Source organism: Pleurodeles waltl, chromosome 12, assembly GCF_031143425.1.
Source record: "Pleurodeles waltl isolate 20211129_DDA chromosome 12, aPleWal1.hap1.20221129, whole genome shotgun sequence".
In the NCBI taxonomy this organism is placed as follows: Eukaryota; Metazoa; Chordata; class Amphibia; order Caudata; family Salamandridae; genus Pleurodeles; species Pleurodeles waltl.
In genome coordinates this window covers 355,510,452-355,533,592 of record NC_090451.1, presented here as the reverse complement: position 1 = coordinate 355,533,592, position 23,141 = coordinate 355,510,452, and the positions used below count along the sequence as shown (strand labels likewise).

The window sequence follows — 23,141 nt, the reverse complement described above, 5'->3', positions numbered from 1 at the left end:
TCATGGCGGAAGGCGGTGTTCACCGCCGTGCACCTGATCATTGGATTACATGGTTGTCAATGGGGAACCTGGACCAATCCTGATCGCCGCTGGCAGTGACGATGCACACCGCTGCGGTATCTACCGCCATTTTGTGAGACTCTTCACACTTGACTCCTGAATTACGTGAAGGGTAGTACTCCACTGCGTGTGCTGCTGTGTTCTGACTCTGGTCCCTGAGATGGCGTGTGTCACAGGGGAACGGGCCCCAGCCTTCACTGTGGAGGAGCTTGAAAAGCTGGTGGTTGCGGGTCATTTGCCTGTATGCGAAGTTGTATGGGCGACCAGAGGAAGAGGTGAGTTGCCATCTGTAATTCGTAGATGTGTGTGATTGTGGCGGATACCTGTGCGACTGCCCAGCCGTAGGTTGTTTGGCATGTTCTGCCTGTAATTTGTTCAAATGCATGTCAAAAATGGCTGTTCAATATAGAACTGCATGGCATTTGTATACGGGGCACCCATACAGACGTCTTTTTCTTTGCTCTGTGTGTCCCATGCAGGTCAGTGTCCATCAAAAGAAAGGCCTGTGGCAAGCCATTGCCAAGGAAAGTGTGTACCCTGGGGGTCTACAACCGGTGGAGCACCCACTGCAGGAAGCGGTGGGTGGACCTGAGGCACTGGGCCAGGAAGACCAGAGAGGCCCAGCTGGGGAAGGCCTCCCAATGGGGAAGGGGTGCCCGTCTCACACCGACCCCCCCTAATGGCCCGCATTCTGGCGGTGGCCTATCCAGATTTGGATGGGCGCTTGAAGGCAGCACAGCAGACACAAGTGGGTGAGTAGCAACACTGTTGTAATATCACTTTGGGTGCTGTGGGATGTATGCATTTTCGCGATAGGCACTTAAACAGGTGTGTCCCTGCAGTCCTGCCCCCTCCAAGTCCTTGGGATGGTGTAAGAGCTAGTTTTGGCAGGCTCTATAGGCCTTTGAGGGGTCCCCGTTCTGTCATCTGGTATTTATTGTGGCCTTATGGACTTGTAAGTGCATTGGCTGAGCATGGTCTCTCATGGGTGTACTTCACACAGTGTATCAGGGTCGTGTTTCATGAGGGTTATTTGGAGTGTTCTGGGGTCATGCCCACTAGTCAGGGGCACATTCATAACTTAAGTTGTTTCTACTTGAGGGTACATGCCTGACCTGGGTGGGAGTGTGTGTGACCCAAAATGTACATTTATTCAGGATTTTACATAGTTTTTTCTTGTTTTTGTTCCCCGCTCTTGTGTCCTTTGTGTACATTAGCATCATCTGGCGAGGGAGCTGAGGCACCAGCGACTGGGGATGCACCAGCTCACGGTTCCAAGGAGGCAGTCGACCGACGCCAAGGGGACCAGTGTGTTGGAGGGCGAGGGGAGTACCACGGGGGAGGCAACTACCACTTGAGGTAGTAACTGATACCCCCTCCGTTGGAAGCTCCCTGGTGGTGGCAGACCCTATTGGGCCCACCCATTCTTTGTCATCTTCCCCCACCCCCATGCCATCACAGCCCTCCCAGTTGCTCCCCACCGAGTTGCCCGTGCCTGCTCACCCAGGTGGGTGGGAGTCTCCTTCACACCAGGCACCTCATCCCCTGCCCCAGTCAGCCCTGCTGCCCTCACGGAGTTGGCTATTGACCTCCTGAGAACCATCTCCGTAGGGCAGACGACCATTGTGAATGCCATTCAGGGGCTAGCATCCCAGATGCAGCAATGCAATGCATACCTGAAAGGCATTCACGGTGCAAGGTCTGGCCTACAGATATCTTTTCAGGCTCTGGCCTCCTCTTTGACGGCAGCCATTGTCCCTGGTCTTTCCGTCCCTCACTCCCACCACCTCTACCCCTTCCAGCACCCCACTCCCTTTACCCATTCCAAGCACACATAGACGGCCATGCACACAGATCAACACACAAGAAGCGCACAGAGAAACACAAGCATCACACTTCCCACCACAGGCAGGCACACACCCAACATACCAAAGCGCACACAACATCCACTCCCCCCAGTGTGTCAAACGCCACCCTGTCTTTCACCTCACCATTCACACCCACACGCACTGCTCCCTCCATCACTGCTGCTGCCCCCATTCATGCAGTCACCACAACATCTGACATCCAGACATGCACCCATGACACCACACCTGCACTCACCACTACTATATTTACAGACACCTGCAGCACACTCACCAGACTTGCAGACACCCAGACAACATCCATCTACACTGGCAGCCTGTCTTCTTCCACTGTGTCCACCCCCACCCTCCCAAAACACTCAAATGTTCGCACACATCCACACCATACACATCAACCACACATCAGCATACTATACAGGCACCTGCATCCACATCTAGCACACCTACACCTGGTACGAGCACTCCCTCAACCTCCTCTCCCAGACCTCCTTCAAATCCTCTCCAACTGCACCTAAGAAGCTTTTCCTATCCTGTGTTGACCTGGTTGAACCCACTGGCCCACCCTGTCTTGTCCCTAAATGTGTCCATGTCCTTGCCCAGTCCTCTCCTTCCTCGTCTAAGTCCCCCCCCAGTCCTCCCTCACTGAGCCCCTTCCTCAGGGAGGTAGAGGCCCCGTATTGCCCCAGGTCCCTCTGCCACCCCCCAGTCCAGGCCCACCCCCACTCCTTCCAAGGGCAAGCCCAAATTCCATCCACCTCCCAAACCTAAGCCCCCCCCCCCCCCCCCCCCATTCCAGACCTAAGTCCCCAACCCTGCCACCCCCTGCCCCTGTTCCCTGAGGTTCCTGGCTGCCTGATTGATGCCCCTTCCCAGTGGTGTACCCTTTGCACACGTGCGTGTCAAGTTTAGCTATATTTGCCCTTCAGGGACTTATCGATGGAGTGGCCAATGGCCTTATTTGGACATTAGTTCTGTTATATGAAATACATTTTAAGTGACCAGAAGTGCTGTTGGCACAATATTGTGATGTTGTTCAGTGTTTCACTGTGGGGGTGTGGTGTGCACATGTGTGTACATTGGTGCAGGTCTTTGTTGGCTTTTGTCTGGTAAGTACATTGTGTTATGGCATATGACTTGGGATGTGGGAGGGGTTGAGAGTGTGTTGCTGTGTAACTGTGCCCTTTCTTTCTATGTGTACTAGCCTGTGGTACGTACTATCATTGTCTTCGTCCTGGTCACTGTCCTTGAGGAATACAGCAAGAAGAAGCAGTGGCATTATTTCCAACTCTCGCTCCATGTCTGTGTCTACGCGTTCTGTGTACCTTCTGTGATCTGTGAATACAGGGCCTCTGGGATCTCAGTCATCAATCCCTGCATATCGGTTACCTCTAGCTTCAGCCAGTCTTTCTGGCTCTAAAAGCATTCGTTTATCACCTGCCTCACAAGGTTATCTTATTCCACATGGACAACATGAGAGCCATGTATTCTTTACAGAAGGGAGGGGTGGGGCCACGGTCGTCCCAGGATGGACGACGACATTGCAGACCTGCTTTACAGGATGCAGCAACAAGTACATGAATGGGAACTGAACTCCACCTGCAAGTCCTTCAATCGTACTTCGCAAAGTAGGGAATTCCTCAGAAAGACCTTTTTGCCATAGTAGAAAAAGCAAATACCCAAGCTTCGCCTCCAGGTATCCACACCCTCTATCCTTGGGCAACTGTCTATGTATGAAGCCGTCAGGGATATTGGAGTACGGTTTTCCACCTCTCCCTCTCATTCCATTTCCGGTTCAGAGGCTCAGGCAGACATCGATTACCATGATCCTTGGAGCTCCCACTTACGTGCATCAGCCATGGTTCACCACACTTCTGGACCTCTCAATAGTCATCCACAAGAAGCTCCCCAAAAGGCCAAACCTTCTCACTCAAAATCAATGACAGATCAGACCTCTAAACCCCAAGACACTCAACCTTGCGATATGGCTCCTGAAGTCATAGAGTTTGGTTATTTCGGATTGTCTGCGGAAAGTATGGACATTCATGATGGAAGATCATAGACCCACAACCAGAGCATGTTATACTGCAAAATGAAAACATTTTGTATGCTACTGTCAACCCAAATGTATTAATCTCATTAAAGCTACTGTCCAAGACATTATTTGCAAAATATATCAATTTTCCCCTTGGCTATATAGCTCACATATCCTACACTGTCTCAAGGGGACACAACCATTCCATACATACATGCCTATTCCATCAACCTCACTCTCAAAATGACCAGTAGTAATAAAGGGTTACAAAAATAAACTTCTGTTTAATACATTAGTTGGTCGCATAAAACAATGATGGAATCCACCACATTGTCACACACAAAATAATAGATACAAATTCCACAAAAACAAATAATTCCACGGTTCAATAACCCACCAAAAAAAAAAAAAAACTAAACATGCAGGAGATGCAAAGGAAGGGACCCCACCCTTGACTATCATAACATTTCTGTCCCACAAATCATATTAACATGCCCAAAGACTGTTTCTTCACTTTGAGTCTAAATATAGCATGTCCCAGCAGATCCAGTCTCACAAATGCATCAAAGTGTTTCAGTGGCCTTCATAATTTTCTCCCCACCTTCCTCAGAACAATCATATAGGCCCTCATTCTGACCTTGGCGGTCGGCGGAGAGGCGGCGGTCGGACCGCGAACAGACCGGCGGTATTAAAAATGGCATTCTGACCCTGGCGGGAACCGCCAACACAGCCCGCCAACTTAACACTCCGACCGCCACAGCGGTACAAACAAACAGCGCGGCGGTTCCCGCCAACAGCCCGGCGGCAGACAAAGTACCGCCCACCCTATTACGACCCACCAATCTGCCACCTTTTCCGGGGCGGGAGCACCGCCGATAAGAACACGGCGGAAACAGACTACGAACGGGAAAACGCTCACCTCTACGCACTCCACGCGAGATTCCGGCAGTATGGAGCCAGAGTTACAGGTCATCCCCGCACTCCTATTCCTCCTCATATACCAGGAGCACGCCCGGCGGCGCGGAAGACATCGGTGAGTACTGCACCTACGACACAGGGGAGGGAAAAGATTACCGGCACACACCCACCCACCCACACCCACTACAACACACACATCAATGCATTCCCACAGATCACTGTCACAACCCACAAACCACCCCCCTCCGAAATAATGCAAAGACCAAAAGAAGAGATCATAAACGGGCAGATATATTGAAATATGTACGCCATTAATCCCCAAAAATAAACTATGTACAAAATATATACAGCTACTAAATGTAGTCCAACCACTGTCCGTGGATCACAGGGGTCCTGTGCAAAGGGGCAAGGCCCAGTCCCACGACAAGAACTCCACGGAGAGAACACTGCAGGGGCATCAGAAAGAAAATAGGACAGGCACCTCAGGGGAAGGGAAGGGGGGGCACCTCAGCCACTTGAGTACACGACGCCAGATCCACGAGGGGACTCCATGACCACTGGCCCATCCTGGGGAGAGCAAAGCCACAGTCCAAACAGTCCATACAGTGGGTGGCCTGCCCACTGGGCCATCCTGGGGAGAGCAAAGCCACAGTCCATACAGTCCATACAGTGGGTGGCCTGCCCACTGGGCCATCCTGGGGAGAGCAAAGCCACAGTCCATACAGTGGGTGGCCTGCCCACTGGGCCATCCTGGGGAGAGCAAAGCCACAGTCCAAACAGTCCATACAGTGGGTGGCCTGCCCACTGGGCCATCCTGGGGAGAGCAAAGCCACAGTCCAAACAGTCCATACAGTGGGTGGCCTGCCCACTGGGCCATCCTGGGGAGAGCAAAGCCACAGTCCATACAGTCCATACAGTGGGTGGCCTGCCCACTGGGCCATCCTGGGGAGAGCAAAGCCACAGTCCATACAGTGGGTGGCCTGCCCACTGGGCCATCCTGGGGAGAGCAAAGCCACAGTCCAAACAGTCCATACAGTGGGTGGCCTGCCCACTGGGCCATCCTGGGGAGAGCAAAGCCACAGTCCAAACAGTCCATAACAGACCCCACTGCCACTGGAGGAGGCAAGTTGGCCAGAGGACATCCTACAGCCCTGCCCGAGATAGATCCTGCCCTGCCACGTCTGCCAAAGGGCCAGCGGTTCTTGCCTTGAAGGGCCCAGTTCAGCGGTTCTTGCCTTGAAGGGCCCAGTTCAGCGGTTCCTGAGACGGCGGGGCCCAGTTAAGCGGTTCTTGAGACGGCGGGGCCCAGTTCAGCGGTTCTTGCCTTGAAGGGCCCAGTTCAGCGGTTCTTGCCTTGAAGGGCCCAGTTCAGCGGTTCTTGAGACGGCGGGGCCCAGTTCAGCGGTTCTTGCCTTGAAGGGCCCAGTTCAGCGGTTCTTGCCTTGAAGGGCCCAGTTCAGCGGTTCTTGAGACGGCGGGGCCCAGTTCAGCGGTTCTTGCCTTGAAGGGCCCAGTTCAGCGGTTCTTGCCTTGAAGGGCCCAGTTCAGCGGTTCTTGAGACGGCGGGGCCCAGTTCAGCGGTTCTTGCCTTGAAGGGCCCAGTTCAGCGGTTCTTGCCTTGAAGGGCCCAGTTCAGCGGTTCTTGCCTTGAAGGGCCCAGTTCAGCGGTTCTTGCCTTGAAGGGCCCAGTTCAGCGGTTCTTGCCTTGAAGGGCCCAGTTCAGCGGTTCTTGCCTTGAAGGGCCCAGTTCAGCGGTTCTTGCCTTGAAGGGCCCAGTTCAGCGGTTCTTGAGACGGCGGGGCCCAGTTCAGCGGTTCTTGCCTTGAAGGGCCCAGTTCAGCGGTTCTTGCCTTGAAGGGCCCAGTTCAGCGGTTCTTGAGACGGCGGGGCCCAGTTCAGCGGTTCTTGCCTTGAAGGGCCCAGTTCAGCGGTTCTTGAGACGGCGGGGCCCAGTTCAGCGGTTCTTGCCTTGAAGGGCCCAGTTCAGCGGTTCTTGAGACGGCGGGGCCCAGTTCAGCGGTTCTTGCCTTGAAGGGCCCAGTTCAGCGGTTCTTGAGACGGCGGACGGTCTATGGCCAACTGCTAAATGCCTGGTGGTGCCCTCCTGGGCAGCGGGGATGGTGCTCCTTCACTGCCCACCTGGGCTGTGGGTGGTGGGGCCCTCCTGGCCAGCTGGGCTGGGTCCTCCCTGGGCAGCGGCTATGGGGCTGGTGGGCTCTCCCGGGGCAGCTGTGCCGGTTCCTCCCGGGGCAGCGGCTATGGGGGTTGTGGGCTCCTCCTGGGCAGCAGGCCTGCTGCCTGACCTCTCCAACTTGCTGCCCTTGCCCTCCTTAGTCGTCGGCCTGTGGCCCTTTCCTCCCTTTGGAGCTGTGGCTGGTGACTGTCTCTGGGTGGTGTCCGGGGGGGATGTAGAAGGCGGGCTCCTGCGTACTTTTTCCGCCAACAAGACAGAGTGAAGTAGCTGAGATTTAGCCCCACATTGCTACTTTCAATGTGAATTTTGACAAGTTGAGCAGACTCGAGGCTTTATTGTTCCAAAAACATGTGGCGCTCACATCTGCACGCAAGACCTACGCACTTCAGATGGCAAGATCATCAGCAGAGATAGAGTTCCTTTTAAGTACTAACTTTCCAAGACACTTTAGTGAGCTCGTGGGACGAATATTTAATACATCCAGAACTACTGGAACCACAAATTTCTTTAAGGCTATTTCTGTTTTTGTTCACACCTTCTCCTCTATATTCGGTTTAATACCATCAGCCATCCACTCAATATTCTCCAGTATTTTTGGGGGGTTTCCGATAACTTTGACTATAATAGGTGGCATCTTGCTATTGCTACTTTTTCTGCGCAATGGCTGTCCCGCCGCAACAAGGAGGAATGAAAGCGCTCCCACCAGCGCAGCTGTGTCGTGAAATCATGATGCAGTACTTCGGAGCATTACTCCTGGAGCAATTGGAGTGTGACTGGTCATTCAGACCGGTTTTGCATTGTGTGCAGCCTGTGTTTGGGTCCCTCTGGTACTCATTCGAACATGCACTGAAAGTTTGTCTTTCTACGCAGTGCTTTCTTTTATTGGACGCTGATCTGTTGATGTTCTGGCTGAGGGCTCATTACCAGAAATGTGCATTGAGGGTGCATTTTCTACGGGAAGCTGCTTATGAGTTGCCCTTCACTGAGGATGCAGCTCTGAACTTATTATTGGACAGACCACGGACTGCTGCTGCCTTAGCTGATGTTCAGGCTTATGAACACAAATGCTTCTTGGTTCTTCTTGGTCATGAGTTTCTTACTTTACCAACTATTGAAGTGGAAGATTTTCTGTCTTCAGTTATCCTGGATTTGATTGCCAACTTCCAAGATGGCTCTGACTCTTGAAATTCAGCCTTTTTTACGCCACAAGTTAACCTTTTTTCAATTGTCCTTTTATTCATGCTCAAGTGTCTTTTAGTTTGTCATTATTGACATTTTTATATATATCTTAGGTTGAATTTTAGTAGCTTTTATACATAATTAGGCTTCAAACCACCTTTGAACCGGCAAGGGAAGGGTGTTGCGTAGCCATTTTAGTTATAGCTCTATGCATGTCATTTTAGCACACTAGGCCTGCCGCTGTGCACCTTAACCAAGATATATTTATTCCCCTTTGTTTATTATTTTAACAATAGCCACATTTGCAGTCTTGTTTTATTTTGCTCTGTCTAGTTGTTCTTTGCCTAGGCCAGCACTGCATTCTTAAACAAGACATTTCTTTCACTCAAGGCTGCAGTAAGATAGGTTGCCGGAAAACGTGGTAATGCTTTGTCTCTGGTATTCATAGAAATGTACACTTCCTTACATAGGGACATTTTCTCAGAACATCAGCTGTTTTATTATAAAAACACTTCTTTGTCCCATAAACGTTGGAGGGATATTCCAGCCCGATGACCACGACTGTATGCTGATTGCTGAACGCTTTGATACAGCTGCTTATGCAGACGTCGGGCTTCTTGCTCAGGTATGAGGGATGTCTTCCCAGGGGAACCTGAAGGTCAGAACTAGAGCTTAACATGCTGTGCTTTAACATAGCCTAGGTAGGAATTATTTTAATGATTCTAGTGACAATATGGTAGCTTTATTTTTATGCTTCACTCTCCTTGTCACAATTTTAATCCTGTCATGCTTCATCGTCCTGGTTATTGCAGTACATGCTTTATTATCAAAGATGCAGTTGCTTCATTAAAATCCTATTGAAACATATACTGACTCTGATTTTCCTTGTATATGTGAGACTAATGTAACTGAGAGAAACAGATGTGATCTGAGTGACCACGATTTCCCTGAGGTGTCAATTGTGTCATGCGCTCGGCTGCCCAATCATCCCTGCTCTTGGGTGGAGATGAGGCACTGCTTGTTACCCGGAGCAAAACCCAGATTAGGCTGACAGGTGGCACCTATAGTGGGTTAGATTCAGGCGATTCTACTGTTCAAATCCAGTAGTCTCATTAGAATGAGAGCCTACGCAACAAAGGAAATGTTGACCCAATTCCTCGCTAGCTCACAGTGCCTCACCTGAACCCCTAATCTTCCCAGGGTAATAGATGATTTTGGCAACCTCAAACATGACCATTCCGTCTCTCACGGAAGTCTTGGAAACAGATCTTAGCCTTTCGTCTTTTACTTATGCATGCCCAGGGTAGAGACATGAGAGATACAAATACAAAATGACAAACGTTTATACAAATAATTCTATTACTGTATAGAGAGAATGAGCTGTGATTATTATCAGATGAAATAAAGCATTGTTACCAGCATTACCAACATGGTGAACAGAATAAATAATGCAACCATGACAATGTCTATATATTTCTGCTTATCACCACCTGCATGCCGGGATCGGCAGAGTGTACACTCGCTATGCTCTCATAGGAGAGCCTAAGCCCCCCAATAACTGGATAGCTGAGCCGGGTAGCTGGTCCAGGGTGAAGTGGCAGTCTTTCTCTGCAAGATGAAAGGTCAGCAGAGCTGTATAGCAAACACAGGATCCATTCCAGGACAGTCCCAGCCAGAGTGTTCCTCTGACCACTGTAGGGCAGTGCACTGTTTATATAATCAATACCACACTGTTAGAGGTGCATCTTTGATATGTTATGTCTAGGTGTAGGAAGCTGGCTCTGTATATAATATATCAAAGAGATGTAGTGTGCACAGAGTCCAGGGGTTCCCCAGAGGCTGGCTAGAGGCAAAAATAGATAATACTAATGCTCTATTTGTGGTAGTGTGTGGAGCAGTTAGGCTTATCAGAGGGTAGTGTTAAGCATTTATTGTACACACACACACGCAATTAGAAGAAACACACACTCAATGACTTCACTCCAGATCACTAGGGTTTTATAATGACATTTTTTTTGTTATTTTATTTCTAGAACCACAAGATTTACTTTGCAGGTAAGTACATAAAATGAAAGGTGCTTTGCATAGATTTAATCAGGACTTTAAATGGAATCAACAATGTATACAGTTTTCTTTTAAATGACAAACAGCTATTTTAAACGTGGACACTGCACTTTTCAACAGTTCCCGGGGGAAGAAAAGATGGCACAGTTTTACAGGTAAGTATTCAACTTGCAGTTCTTATATCTGGGTTTTAGGTAGCCGGTCTTTGGGGGTTCAAGTTAACCCCACCCACCACCAGCAACACTGGGCCGGTCGAGCGCATTGGTCAGAGAGGAACCAAGTTAACGTGGGCTCCTATGGAAACGGGGGGTTCTTGGAATCCGGTCAGCCAGCAGTTAATTACCTGCAAGTGGGGGGAGGGGCGGGCAGGGAGGGGGGGGGGGGTGGGGGAGACAAGTGCCACTTTCTTATACTAGGTTTCAGGAGATGTCCCTTAATGTACAACACAAACTAGGATTTCTTGTTCTGTATTTCTAGCCTTGAACAGTGTACACAGATTACATGGCGTGAAAGGCTTACTGAAAGCAAGCAATATGTACAGCGTATTTTCAGATTAATATTGTGCACACATAGACATGTAAAATAATGCTGCTAAAAACGATGTCAGTCTTAAAACATGTAAGAGATATTACTAAAATGGAGAATCAAAGTGGCTTAAAGATTGCCAAGCCTTTAGGGTAGTGCAGCAGAGAAAACCCCCTGGTAAACGTAGAACCGGCTAGAAGCCTATACCAACTCTCCAGTAGCCCTGTAGTATTTCCAGAGGACAGGTGCTGTGACTGCACATGTCTGACATATCCTCAAAGAGCCTGTTCATTGCTGTTGCAGAGCAGCTGCCCCATTTTGTGGAGCCTCTGTGCTGCTGCTGGCATGAACTTAAGTAACACACTGACAGAAAAGGCAAAAGCTGTCTCCTGCTAGTAGGCTACACAGGGCCTTCAAATGGTGGGCTGAGCTGTATCTTGAACTGTAAGTCCAGCCTTCCATTAAAGATGTAACATTACAAACTTGAATTATTTTTTTCCTAGATTATTCAAACTGAGCTACGTGGTACTGAAACCTAATAATTGCTTAGTGACCCTGCACCATGCCTTTTGTTGTCTAAAATCTGGTTACCTTTTATACCCATTAATTACCGCTGATTGGGGTGTGGGAACCAAAGAACTGGCAAGACAGTAGTAGAGGTAACGGGATGCCAGGTGGGTACCTGCAAGATTTGAATCCAATAATGGTCTATATGGTACTTTGCTTTGCTCTTGCAAAGTACTACTCATTTCTTAAGTTAAGCACTGGGCTGAACAATGAACTATTATCTGTTTGTTGATTAAGTTCTGATTCCCCCCGCCCCCCAGACCCCTCACCCCCTATTACTTACCTCCTTGTAAAGCTGTCAACTGATTACCTCCAATACTCTGATGGTCAAGTGCGGGTTGTTCTTTGTCTAGTATGTAGAACTCGAGAAGAATATGCTCCAGGACACTAGGGGTAAATAACCCAACCACCACTGATTTGGTCTAGTAACCCGCCTCTGCTCTATGATCCATAAATAAGGGTGTGACACCTACGTAACAGGAAGTTTGTACTATAAGCCATAAATGTACCACTACTGATGTGGTCAAGTATCTCCTCTCTGACCTGTGCCCCATACACAAGGGTCTGACACCTACTTAACAGTACATTTGTACTATAAACCTTAAATGTACTTAATCTTTAATAATCAACCCTGTTTCACCTGCTTTGTCAAACTGGCGCACTAAAGTATTTGTAATTTGCAGTGGATGAGGATATGGAACCCAGGCTTAGCCATCTTTTGCACTTTATCTAACTTGACTTGATGTGCCGGAGACTCGTGTTAATGCATTGATAAAGCCCTGAATCTGAATTACCATGCAGCAGTTTCTTCAACTTATCCCGGGGCTTGCCTGCATGATTCCAGACATAGTTACCTGAACCTAACCAACTGTCAGTCACTGAGATGGCCCTGCTGGGCCCTCTTGAAATTTTCAATTAGCATTTTGTGATTTCTGTAATATTTTGTCTTGTAAGTCCTACCTGGCTTGGCCTAGAATTCAAGTTCAATCATATAGTCCAATCTCACAAATATAGAAGCCTATCGCAATCCTGATAAATGTGTTTCTCATCACAGTATGTAGTTTGAGTGCCATTTTTAATTTCCTCTCTCTTTTTCTCCTGATAGGGAGGCCTTAACATGTGACCTCAGACACTGATTCTGTTGGCTGTTCTCTTCTTGGTAGATGAGTAGGCGCTTTTGTTCTGCCAACTGCATGCTTTCTTTAATGCAGAAAAAATGGTACTCTAGGCTATGGTCTATTGCCCCCTTCGTACCTCTTGGCCTGCAATTATCCTATCTATGTTCCACCCTGATCTGACTTGTTCGCTGCACTCCCTTCACTCATGCTGTCCCGTTCCCCTTGCGATCTGAGTGTTGATGAGGTTTCCCATCTGGTCAACACCTCCTGCCATAGCTCGGACATAGGTTGGTGTCTAGTGCCCTGTACATTCTCTCAGCTCAGGATCTGTCCCTATGCGCCAGCCCAGACTGTGACCTCCTTTGCCCATGCTTCTACTGTGATCCCAGTACTGGATTTGCATGCCATCGCAATTTTACGGTTAACTAAGGCCAGGGCCAAGTCCAGGAACCTTGTACCCACCTTGCCCTTGGCGGGTCTAGGGAAGTTCCCCAGCAAACATGCTACCATGGTCCACAGGGTGCCCGCCCAATTAGATCTCCAAGGTGCTGTAGGGTTGCTGCCCAAATATTCTTAGTGATTTGTGTACAATGCATACCTAATCTGCTTACAATGTTTAAACCAAAAAGGGTTACTTTAAGACAAGTATGTTATGAGATTCAATGGTCAAAGGATGGAGTGTAAAGCTATCTGTATTTAACCACTGATTCCATCTTGACCACGGACTCCATTTTGTGCTTAGCTTCAAATACAGTTACTTTGGGGGCTGGTATTTTTCCATGCACAGCTTGTTCTCTACATTGAATGTGTTTTCTCATTTCTCACCAGAGAAGGTAACATAATATGGGGGATGCAACACTAGGAGTGTACAAGAATGAGTGTTTATAGCCGAGAAGGGTACAGCTTTGTCTTGGATATGGACATTGGGATCTGGCCAACCATTTTATGTGTTTTCAAAACTGACACAGTACAGCCAGCGCTTGAACTTAAAAACTTTCTCAAAGGGAGGGGGAAGGTTACGAGAATCTTCCTCTTGCGTTTGTTCAAGGCATATAAGGTGGGGAAACTTGGTGCTGAGGCAGAAGGAACTCATTTCTGAGGGTGGACACATTGCTCAGAAAATCAGAATCCCATTGGGGAAAATTTCTCCTGCCTCAGCTGTCCAGGGTCAGACAGCTTGACATTGGCAGGGACAAGGATGATGTTGGATTTGATCCCCATGGTAATGCATTGTAATTCTTAATTATCTAGCTGTGCTGTGTGCATGCATGCATCAATCTATATATATATATATATATATATAATTTCCTGCATACATATTCATATTCATGTTGCTATATTGCACTTTTTCTGCTCATCATTCAACTGCTGTGATTATTTTAGTATCTGCACGTGTTTTGCTGCATTCAAGTTAAATGCTCATGCTAATATTTTTTGTATACTTTCGATTGAGACCTGGGAAGTGCCTTAACAAATTCATTACTCAGACTAAGAGTGCTGCTTTCTTTGTCTTCTTTAGCCTTATTCCCGCTTAGTTGAAGCTAAGTAGAACATATGTATTCTCAGGCTGTATGCATAACCAGTGGAACTCCGCATTTAAATCTTGTTGCCATACTGAGCTTTAGCAAAGATTTGATTGCAATATTTTTGTGAACTACAAATATATTGTAACACCACATTTTGAAACATCTGTCCTGGTCTAGATGGTTCTGTGGCAGTGAAACAGTTTCCATTGAAATGTAGAATCTCAGTTCTGCTCATGACAGATAGGGAAACTGGGTGTTGGCCAGACTGTCAGAGAAAACTGGTAAGATTGTATTGATGGTGTGTGCAATGTAAAACCTAGTTATTTTTTTTGACTCAAGGAGAAGAAGCCTACTAGTGTGCCCTAGAATGAACCAGAGTGCATTCATGCGCCCTCAAAAGCCTGCACAGAGATTTGTTTGCTGCATAGTTTCCTTAAGTTGTTCAGCACGCACAAAACTTTGTAAGTCTTCAAAAATTTGCAGTATTGACTTTAAGCATCTCCAGAAAAAAAAACACATTTAGAGACTGGAAATCACTCAGAGGATGTCAAATAAACAATCTTGCTGTACTCTGCGTTGCACATGCTTGCACTCAAAATTGTGCTGCACTGGCATGGTATTTCTGCAGCACAAGTTAAGCTTGTGAATGGACATCACAACTACCATGCTGTGCTGTATGATCCTCTCCCTCATGTGCAGTCTCATTAAAACAGATGTCAGAACTCTCGTCCATTATTTGTTTTTAGGGCCTGAGCAGCTGTTATCTGACAAAACACCATGTCCGTTTACTGTCTGAAACTGTTGTCAGAGTTTGTGTGCTAGATAGGCTAGAGGTACTCGTAGAAATGTTTGTGTACTGAGAATGCCAAACATGCGGTCCCTGCAGTCAGACATAAAAACCTAGAGGAAAAGAGAAAAAAAACATATTTCAGCTTGCAACAAACCACTCAGGAAGACTAAATGGAATAGTTACATTAGCAGCACAGATGTAACAAAGAAAATTGTACAAATTAGGATTGTGGTCGGACAACAAACCCCAGTTGCTTTTAACGCAAGTGCTTTCAAAATGGGATTAAAATTTATAAGTAGAATTTGCAGGGCACCTGAATTAGAACACACTTTGTTCACTGGGAGGGGATCTGGAGAAATGGTAAAGGGCAGCTACATAGACAATCAAAATCCAAAATGAGCCCCCACCATTTTCCCTTCCTTGGAGGGCTGATCTATCTCCCCAGGGCTAGGAAAATGGGCATTAATTTCCCCCAGGAAGAGTGAGACCACCCTTTCTTTCCCTCATCCCTTCAGTGTGGCTGACAGCTAGGTGCAGCAAGCTCACACCTCTTTGTGCATCTGATGTGGATACTGCAGGCTGGAGACTACCCAGCTGTGTCTTAAAAGGGCACTGAGAGCGAAAGCCAATCCAAGCTGGTTCTGAAAGTGCAAACAACGAATCCACATCTATCTGCTTTGACTGAATAAAAGTGCAACCAACTGTTGCAGTTCGTTTTCCCCCCAAGATGCTCATAAATTGTTTGCACCCAGTTTGATGGAGGGAAGAGTGGCAGTGATTTGTCCCTGTGTTGGGAGGTGTGAACCACCTCTGTCCCTCTCCACAACCCCCCCACCTCCCCCCCCCCCCCCCCCACCCAAAGAAAAACAAGCCCTAGCCCTTTGCCAAAGAATCTAGCATCCTGGTTACGATCCCAGATCAGAATACTTCCTAGAGCGGCAACCATTGTAAAGGGACAGTATTCCCCTTAAAAATGGGACCTTAATGTGGTTCTCTGTGCATTTGGCCCCAGCAGATGAAAGAAATCAAGGAAGCATCCAGTGCAAGCACTGGTGATTTCCTCAGCCACCACAAAAGGATAAGGCCTTCAGTCTTTGTACTGTGGAGGAAGTGCAAAGGATGTGAATGTCCCGTCCTCTGCAGTATAGGGGGGAGTATACATCTTCTAAGTTGTTCAAAAATGTAATCTTAAAGTGTAATTCTGATTCAGCTTAATTAACCAATTGCCTAATAACTAATTTTGTTTCTGTACTTCACAGCATTCGTGCAGCAGTGGAGTCATGTTGGCAACTCCCATACAGAGCAAAACAGTTTCAGCTCCACGATTTACAGCCAATGACACTTAATATTGACTTAACCAATGACACAGCGGAACTTGGGTAAGAACAACAATTTTTTGTTGAATTGCGTTGAGTGTATTAATAATAGTGTTGCCATAAAAGAGAAAAATGTTGTCAAAGTATATCGAATGCCTTCAATGTTGGTTAGTTCCTTGAGCAGAAATGACACGAATCAACAGCCCACAGATCCCTGGTTCTAAATGACATTCTACAAACCATATTTAAACTGATGAAGCATCGACTAAAGATTAGCTGCTAAACTGAGGACTACAAACTGTAAGCCCCTTGAATATAAGCATAAGAATTTAAACAAGTATATTTGAGGGATAAAGATATAATGCATTTTAATTCCAAGTGTAATACACTTAGTACAGTTTTCAATGCATGTATACATCCAGATGGTAGGACCATTGAAAACTTGTGCTGTATTAGGACTTGTGTGAAAGGAGAAGTGTTAGGAATGACATTCATAAATATATCACACTATTATTGTATAACATTGTGCATACATGCAATACTCCAAGGTAGCGATTCAGATGAGTAAATGTGTTGAGACTGATGGATTTGAAGATGTTGAGTAGATAAGGGGTAGCTGAAAATCAGTAGGTGGTGCTTATTGTAGATTCTGTCCAAATTTCTGTCTTTTGAAACTGTTCATAAACTTGCATACTATCACTACCTCAAATGGGTCCTACAAGTCTACTAGTCTAGCTATACTCTCAAATTCAAAGCACCAACTCCCCCAGTACTTCCAAAACCAGTACAAAAATAAAATTTTTGAATCAGTAAGTACAATCTCTCAAAAGTGCAATATAATTCTTACTTCCTCAAGATGAGGAGAAAAAGACATCTATTTCAGATTTTTTTTTGGGTTCCCTAAAAGGGTCCCAAGCAAGAGTTCAGACCTATTTTAGATCCAAAATGGGCAAACCAATGGATTTAGAGAGAGGTTCATGATGCAGGCCTTTCATCAAATGTATTCTCATTAAGAGAGACTGTATGTGGATTTACAGGATGCCTACCTAGTTCCACATTTCACTAGCAAAGACACACTAAATTCCTCTGATTCATACTCAGCAAGACCTACCTTAAAACAAAGTTGGACCCTCTGAGCTGAAATCGGCTCTGAGAATGTTGTTCAAATGCATGGCAGGAATAGCAGCTTAGCTCAAAAGGCTAAAGATCTACATTTACCCTTGGATGACTAATTAAAGCACAGTCTGCACATCATACACAGTTGGACTTAACACAACAGCCTGTTACATCGTCTACATATCCACTTTGAAAAATCAACATTCTCCAGAACAGATGCTTGATTATCTAGGAGCAGCAGTAAACACCCAATAGGAAGAAATGTGTCCTTTGGAGGAGAGAGAGTATGTACCATTTTACCTTAATGCCACCAGTTGTTACTCTCATCCTTCCCAGCAGCTCACATTATCTACACGGGTTCACATGACTTCTATAGCAGTGCCTAGATCATCAGGGGTCTCAATGGAAGTACAGTTTGAAGGACAAACTGAGTCTCTGTTCAAGGAAGACATTCACAGAAATGGCATTGGTACAAACGATGTCCTATGAAGAATCTTCGTCCAACAAGCTTTACCGAGCCAAATGTTTGTCACCGATTCCTTTCTAACAGATTAGTGAGCTCATTTTCGAGATGTAACCATTCAAGGTCTATGGTTAGAAAAACATCTCTGCCACATAAATGTTCTATAACTGAAAAATATATTTAACCGTCAGAGCCTTATTACAATCATTGAAGATGCCCAGAATTAAAGTGCAAACTTACAATACAAGGATGATGCCTTGCATCAAACGACAAGGGAGGGCACCAGCTTCAGATTAGTGTCACAGGAATCAGATTTGATTTGACATTGGTTATTAAAGTGAAGGTTTACATTCTAAGCCCTTCACCTACCATAATTGTAGAACTGTCAAGCTGACCTAATAAGCAGGTGTTCTCAAGGAAATCAGTTGTTGGAAGACTTACTAGTAATCCTTGAGGGCTGGAGTTTCCCAGCTACCTTTGCAACAGGAACAAATGCAGATTGACCAAATTACACTTTGAGGGCATGAGAATCAAATTACTTTGGCAATATACTTTTGGGTTATCAGGAAGACCTTTTTATGCTTTTTCCTCCGATTTCCCCCAATACCAGCAGTGCTAATCCAACTGAGACCTTCCAATGCAACAATGACCTTAATAGTCCCAGAATGGCCAAGACAGCAGTGATATTCAGAGCTACTTCACCTAGCTGCAAAACCCTTAAATATATTACCATGCACACAGACACTGCTTTCCACAATACAAGGAGAGATTCCCCACCCCAAATGTACACTCATTGAATTTAGGGGGGTAGCTCCGGTGGTCATAAAATATGGATATGTGAATTTACAATGAGACTGTATGAACATCTTAGTAGCCAGATATCCGTCGATCAGAAAATCATATGCTTTTAAAATAAACCCTTTATATGGTGCTTAAACGGTGGCCATGACTCCATTCTCTGCTAAAGTCTTTGTACCACATTTGCTTAATCTTGCCAAGTGGGCTTCACTTTTCCATAGAAGCAATCTTAAGACAGCAGTCGCTGGATGCACTGCGTGCACATTCTAGTTGTTGCAGTTGTTTCCTTTAAAATGTTCTAGTCACCTAGGAAACATAATCTTAAGAGCGTGCTGCACTTGAAGTGGCACACTTAACGAGTTACCTCACCTGGAAGCATCTAAGTTCTTGTTGTGCATTTTCTCTCAGTAGTCTTCAGGTGGGTGACGCTGTCTATGGTAGCTAAAAGCGTTTGTATGTTGTTGGGTTTAGGTTGGGAAGTGTTTGAGCTGCGCAGTCTCATAGTGTCCATGTGTGTGTTACTATGGCTCGTCTAATAGATTAGTGTTCACGGACACACCAACTCGTAACAAGAGAGTAGTGTTCTGGTCCTCAAATATCCTTGAAAAGAGATTATTGTTCTGAGCCCAAATACCCTTGTCAGAATATTAGCATTTCTGTCACGCTACTTCTCTTCTCTCCCTAGAAATAGTTTTGACTTCAAAATCTCTTGGCTTAGAGTTTTCAAGTGCAGTCCTGCAGTCGTATTCTAAAAAGAGTAATATCGAAGAGAGGTGTAAAGAGTAACTATTATCAGAATAGACAAGACCAGAAAAAAATACTTATTGGCCTTTGCCCAGCAATAAATGGAGTTTCAGTTCCTGCATTTTTCAGAGACAATGTGTGGTTATCTAAGTACCCCTGTATGCGGAAAGTATCAAAGAACAATAAATTGATAGATGCAGATTGTAAATGACAAGTAAATGTGTATATAAAAATGCAGATATGCATATAGTTCTTTAATCCTGCTGAATGGTAAGAAAATTACTTGAAGAAATATGAAAAGAACTGAACGTTTTACAAGAAAACAATATTAGAAGAGAAGCGAAGGCCATTGTTTTAATGGGTATGTTAATGACAATATCATTAAGTTACAACTATATATATATATATATATATATATATATTCAGTGGCATGTGTAGCTGCAGATACGCATGCTGTGCACTGTTCCTGCCATCTAGTGTTGGGCTTGGAGTGTTACAAGTTGTTTTCTACGAAGAAGTCTTTTCGAGTCACGGGACCGAGTGACTCCTCCCTTTTGGCTCTATTGCGCATGGGCATCGACTCCATCTTAGATTGTTTTCTTTCTGCCATCGGGTTCGGACGTGTTCCTCTTCGCTCCAGTTATTCGATTCCGAAAAATACAAAAATCACCGAAAATCGTCGGTATTGTTTTCTATCACAAACCATCTTGCATCGACACCTCGGCACTGGCGAAACACACCTTTGGTAGTCCTGCGGGGCACCTGCGCCCATCCTGGGCCTGGTCGGCCCGACCGCAGGAAGTGTCGAAGCCTCATGGACTCATGGGAACTACCCAAGAATACGCATATAGAAAATTCCAGATATTCCTGGTTAACCGGCGGCCTGCAGACATCACTGTCAACTTGAGGGTTATGGTGAGTGCTGTAGGAAAGTACCATCTTTCTTGGCATGTTAACTCCAAGTTCTGCCTGTTTGTCAGGGTTTTTAACTGTCCCATTGGGATACTGCTAGTCAGGACCCCAGTGTTCATAGTTTGTGGCCTATACCGTTGTCAGTATGCTTGACGGTGTCACTGGCGTTCTGCTAACCAGAACTCCAGTGCTTATGCACTCTAGTGACAAATTTGGTACACAAATAGTTTAGTGACTCCATATTCCAATTCTGATTGGCACACTGGACCCTCCGTAAGTCCCTAGTATATGGTACCTAGGTACCCAGGACATTGGGGTTCCAGGAGATCCTTATGGGCTGCAGCATTTCTTTTGCCACACATAAGGAGCTCATACAAACCTTTCTTCAGGACTGCCACTGCAACCAGAGTGAAATAGTGCACACACTATTTTCACTGCACCAGATAACTTATAAGTCGCCCTTATGTCTAACCTTCAGCTACTGAAGGCTAGGTGCAAAGTTACTGTGTGTGAGCGCATCCTTGCACTAGCAAAGGTGCTCCCACGTTGTCCAGGGCCAATTCCCTGGACTTCGTGAGTGTGGGGACACCATTATAAGCATGCACTACATATGTCAATACACATATGTAGCTTCACAATGGTAACTCCAAATATGGCCATGTGAGGTGTCTAAGATCAATGAATTGACACCTCAATCCAAATCTGGTATTTAAGGGCCAATCCCATGCACCCTAGCGGCTCCACCATGGACCCCCAGTACTACCAAACCAGCTCCTTGAGGTTTCCACTGCAGCCACAGCTGCTACCACCTCACAGAAAGGTTTCTGCCCTCCTGGGGATTGAGGAGCTCAATCCCAGGAAGGCAAAACAATGCATTTCCTTTGAGAGGGGTGTTAAACCCTCTCCCATTGGAAATAGGTGTTACAGGCATGGGAAGGGCGGCCTCCCAGAGCCTCTGGAAATGCTTTGAAGGGCACAAACAGTGCCCTGCTTGCCTATCCAGTCTACACCGGTTCACAGACCCCCAGTCCCTGCTCTGGCGCTAAACTGGACAAAGGAAAGGGGAGTGACCACTCGCGTGTCCATCACCACCCCAGGGGTGGTGCCCAGAGCTCCTCCAGAGTGTCCCTGGCATTAGCCATCTTGGATTCCAAGGTGAGGGGACCCTCTGGGAGCATCTGAGTGGCCAGTGCATAAATGTGACATCAGAGACCCCTCCTGAAAGGTGCATACCCGGGTAGGTAGCAAATCCCCCAATTTAGGGTCTCTCCTTTGGGTGTTTACTCAGATTTGGTTTGCAAGACTCCACCAGCACTCCTCTGCTTCAGCTTTTGACCGTCGGATCAACTGCAGACTGCTCCAGGAAGCGCTGTAACTGCAACAAAGTATAAAGGAAGGCTACTGTGACCTGGCCCTTCAGCTTCAGCCAGCAACTGCAACAGTTTCCAAGGTGTGTACCCTCAGAGGACTGCCTGTCTTCATTCTGCACCAGAAGAACCGAAGGAATCTCCAGTGGAGTGACAGTCACTTCCCTGCTTCAGCAGGCAGTTCTCTGCAACGACAGCTGGTACTCTGGGACTCCTCTCCTGTTGACGAGCGTGATTCCTAGAACACAGGTGATGGACTGAAGTGGTCCTGACTGTACAAAGGTCCAACTGTCCAAATTTGGTGCAGGTAAAAGCTTCCCTCCTGTGCTAGACAGTACCCCTGTGCATCGCGTTTTCTGCAGCTCCGTGGGCTTCTGTGCACTTCTTGCAAAAGTTCTTCATGCATAGCGCAGTCCAGCCCAGGACAGCTGCACTCCATCCTGCGACGCACAGCTCCCTGAGCTGTTCTCCGGCAGCGTGGGGCCCTTCTGTGTAGCGCTGCGACAGCCGCACTTTGCATCTCCTTTGTCCCCGTGTCCTGGGACTACTGTGGGTTCTGCCTGGTGTTCTGAGGGCTCTCTGAAGTGCTGAGAGCCCCCTCTTTCTCCTCAGTCCGAATTGAGAACCCCAGGTCCCTCCTGGGTCCGGGAGCTCCTCTGACGCAAAACGTGTTCTTGCGTGAACCAAGGCTTGTTGGCAGAATCCAGCGACGCAAACAGCCCGGATCCAATACTCGACGTGGGACATCTCTTGCACCAAGCAGGAACCGGCAGCTATCTTCTTTGGTGCCTTTCTTTCCTTTTCTTCCAACCGGAGAATCCACTTTTGCACCTTCTTCCAGGTGGGCAGGGGCTTCTGTTCTTCCTGTACTCTTCGACTTCTGGACTTGGTCTCCTCTCTCCACAGGACTTCAGATCCAGGAATTCATTGTTGGTTGCTTGCAGTCTTGCTTGGTTCTTGCATAATCCTTCATCACGACTTGTAGTGTGTTCTGAGGAAACTTGCTGTACTTTACTCCTGTTTTCCTGGGCTCTGGGGTGGGGTACTTTACTTACCTTTGGTGTTTTCTCACACTCTCAGTGCCCCTCTACATACTACACTTGCCTAGGGGGAAATCTGACCTTTGCATTCCACTATTTTAGTATATGGTTTATGTTGCCCCTAGGCAACCTATTGTGTTTTTCACTGTTTACTCTATTGTATGATGGCTTACTTTCCTGATTTTGATTACTAATGTACAATACTTACCTCCAGAAGGAGTATTGCCTCTAAAATATTTTTGGTCTTGTGTCACTAAATAAAGTACCTTTATTTTTGGTAACACTGAGTATTGTCTTTTGTGTAGAAGTACTGTGTGACTATAGTGGTATTGCAAGCGCTTTGCATGAATCCTAGTTCAGCCTAAGCTTCTCTGCTGCACCTACCACTAGACAGCCGAAGATGCTAGACTCTGCATAAGTTTGACTAAGAAGGGATAACTGGACCTGCTATTGTAGTGTAGCCATTTTTAGTATAGCTTTATGCACGTTAGGTTAACATATTAGGCCTCTGTGCACTTTGCCGTAGATACATGTTATTCCTCCTCGC

The 23,141-nt window shown here is 46.6% G+C and overlaps 1 protein-coding gene across 1 annotated transcript in view; it reads left to right on the top strand.

Annotated features, from left to right (window-relative positions):
- The window catches only part of LOC138267129 (putative ATP-dependent RNA helicase TDRD12), a 924,858-nt gene that overhangs the window by 117,990 nt on the left and 783,727 nt on the right, over positions 1-23,141 (top strand). Inside the window, exon 5 of the mRNA XM_069215983.1 lies at positions 16,098-16,217. Within this exon, the coding sequence (XP_069072084.1) occupies positions 16,098-16,217 (120 nt within the window). The remainder of the gene's footprint in view (positions 1-16,097; positions 16,218-23,141) is intronic.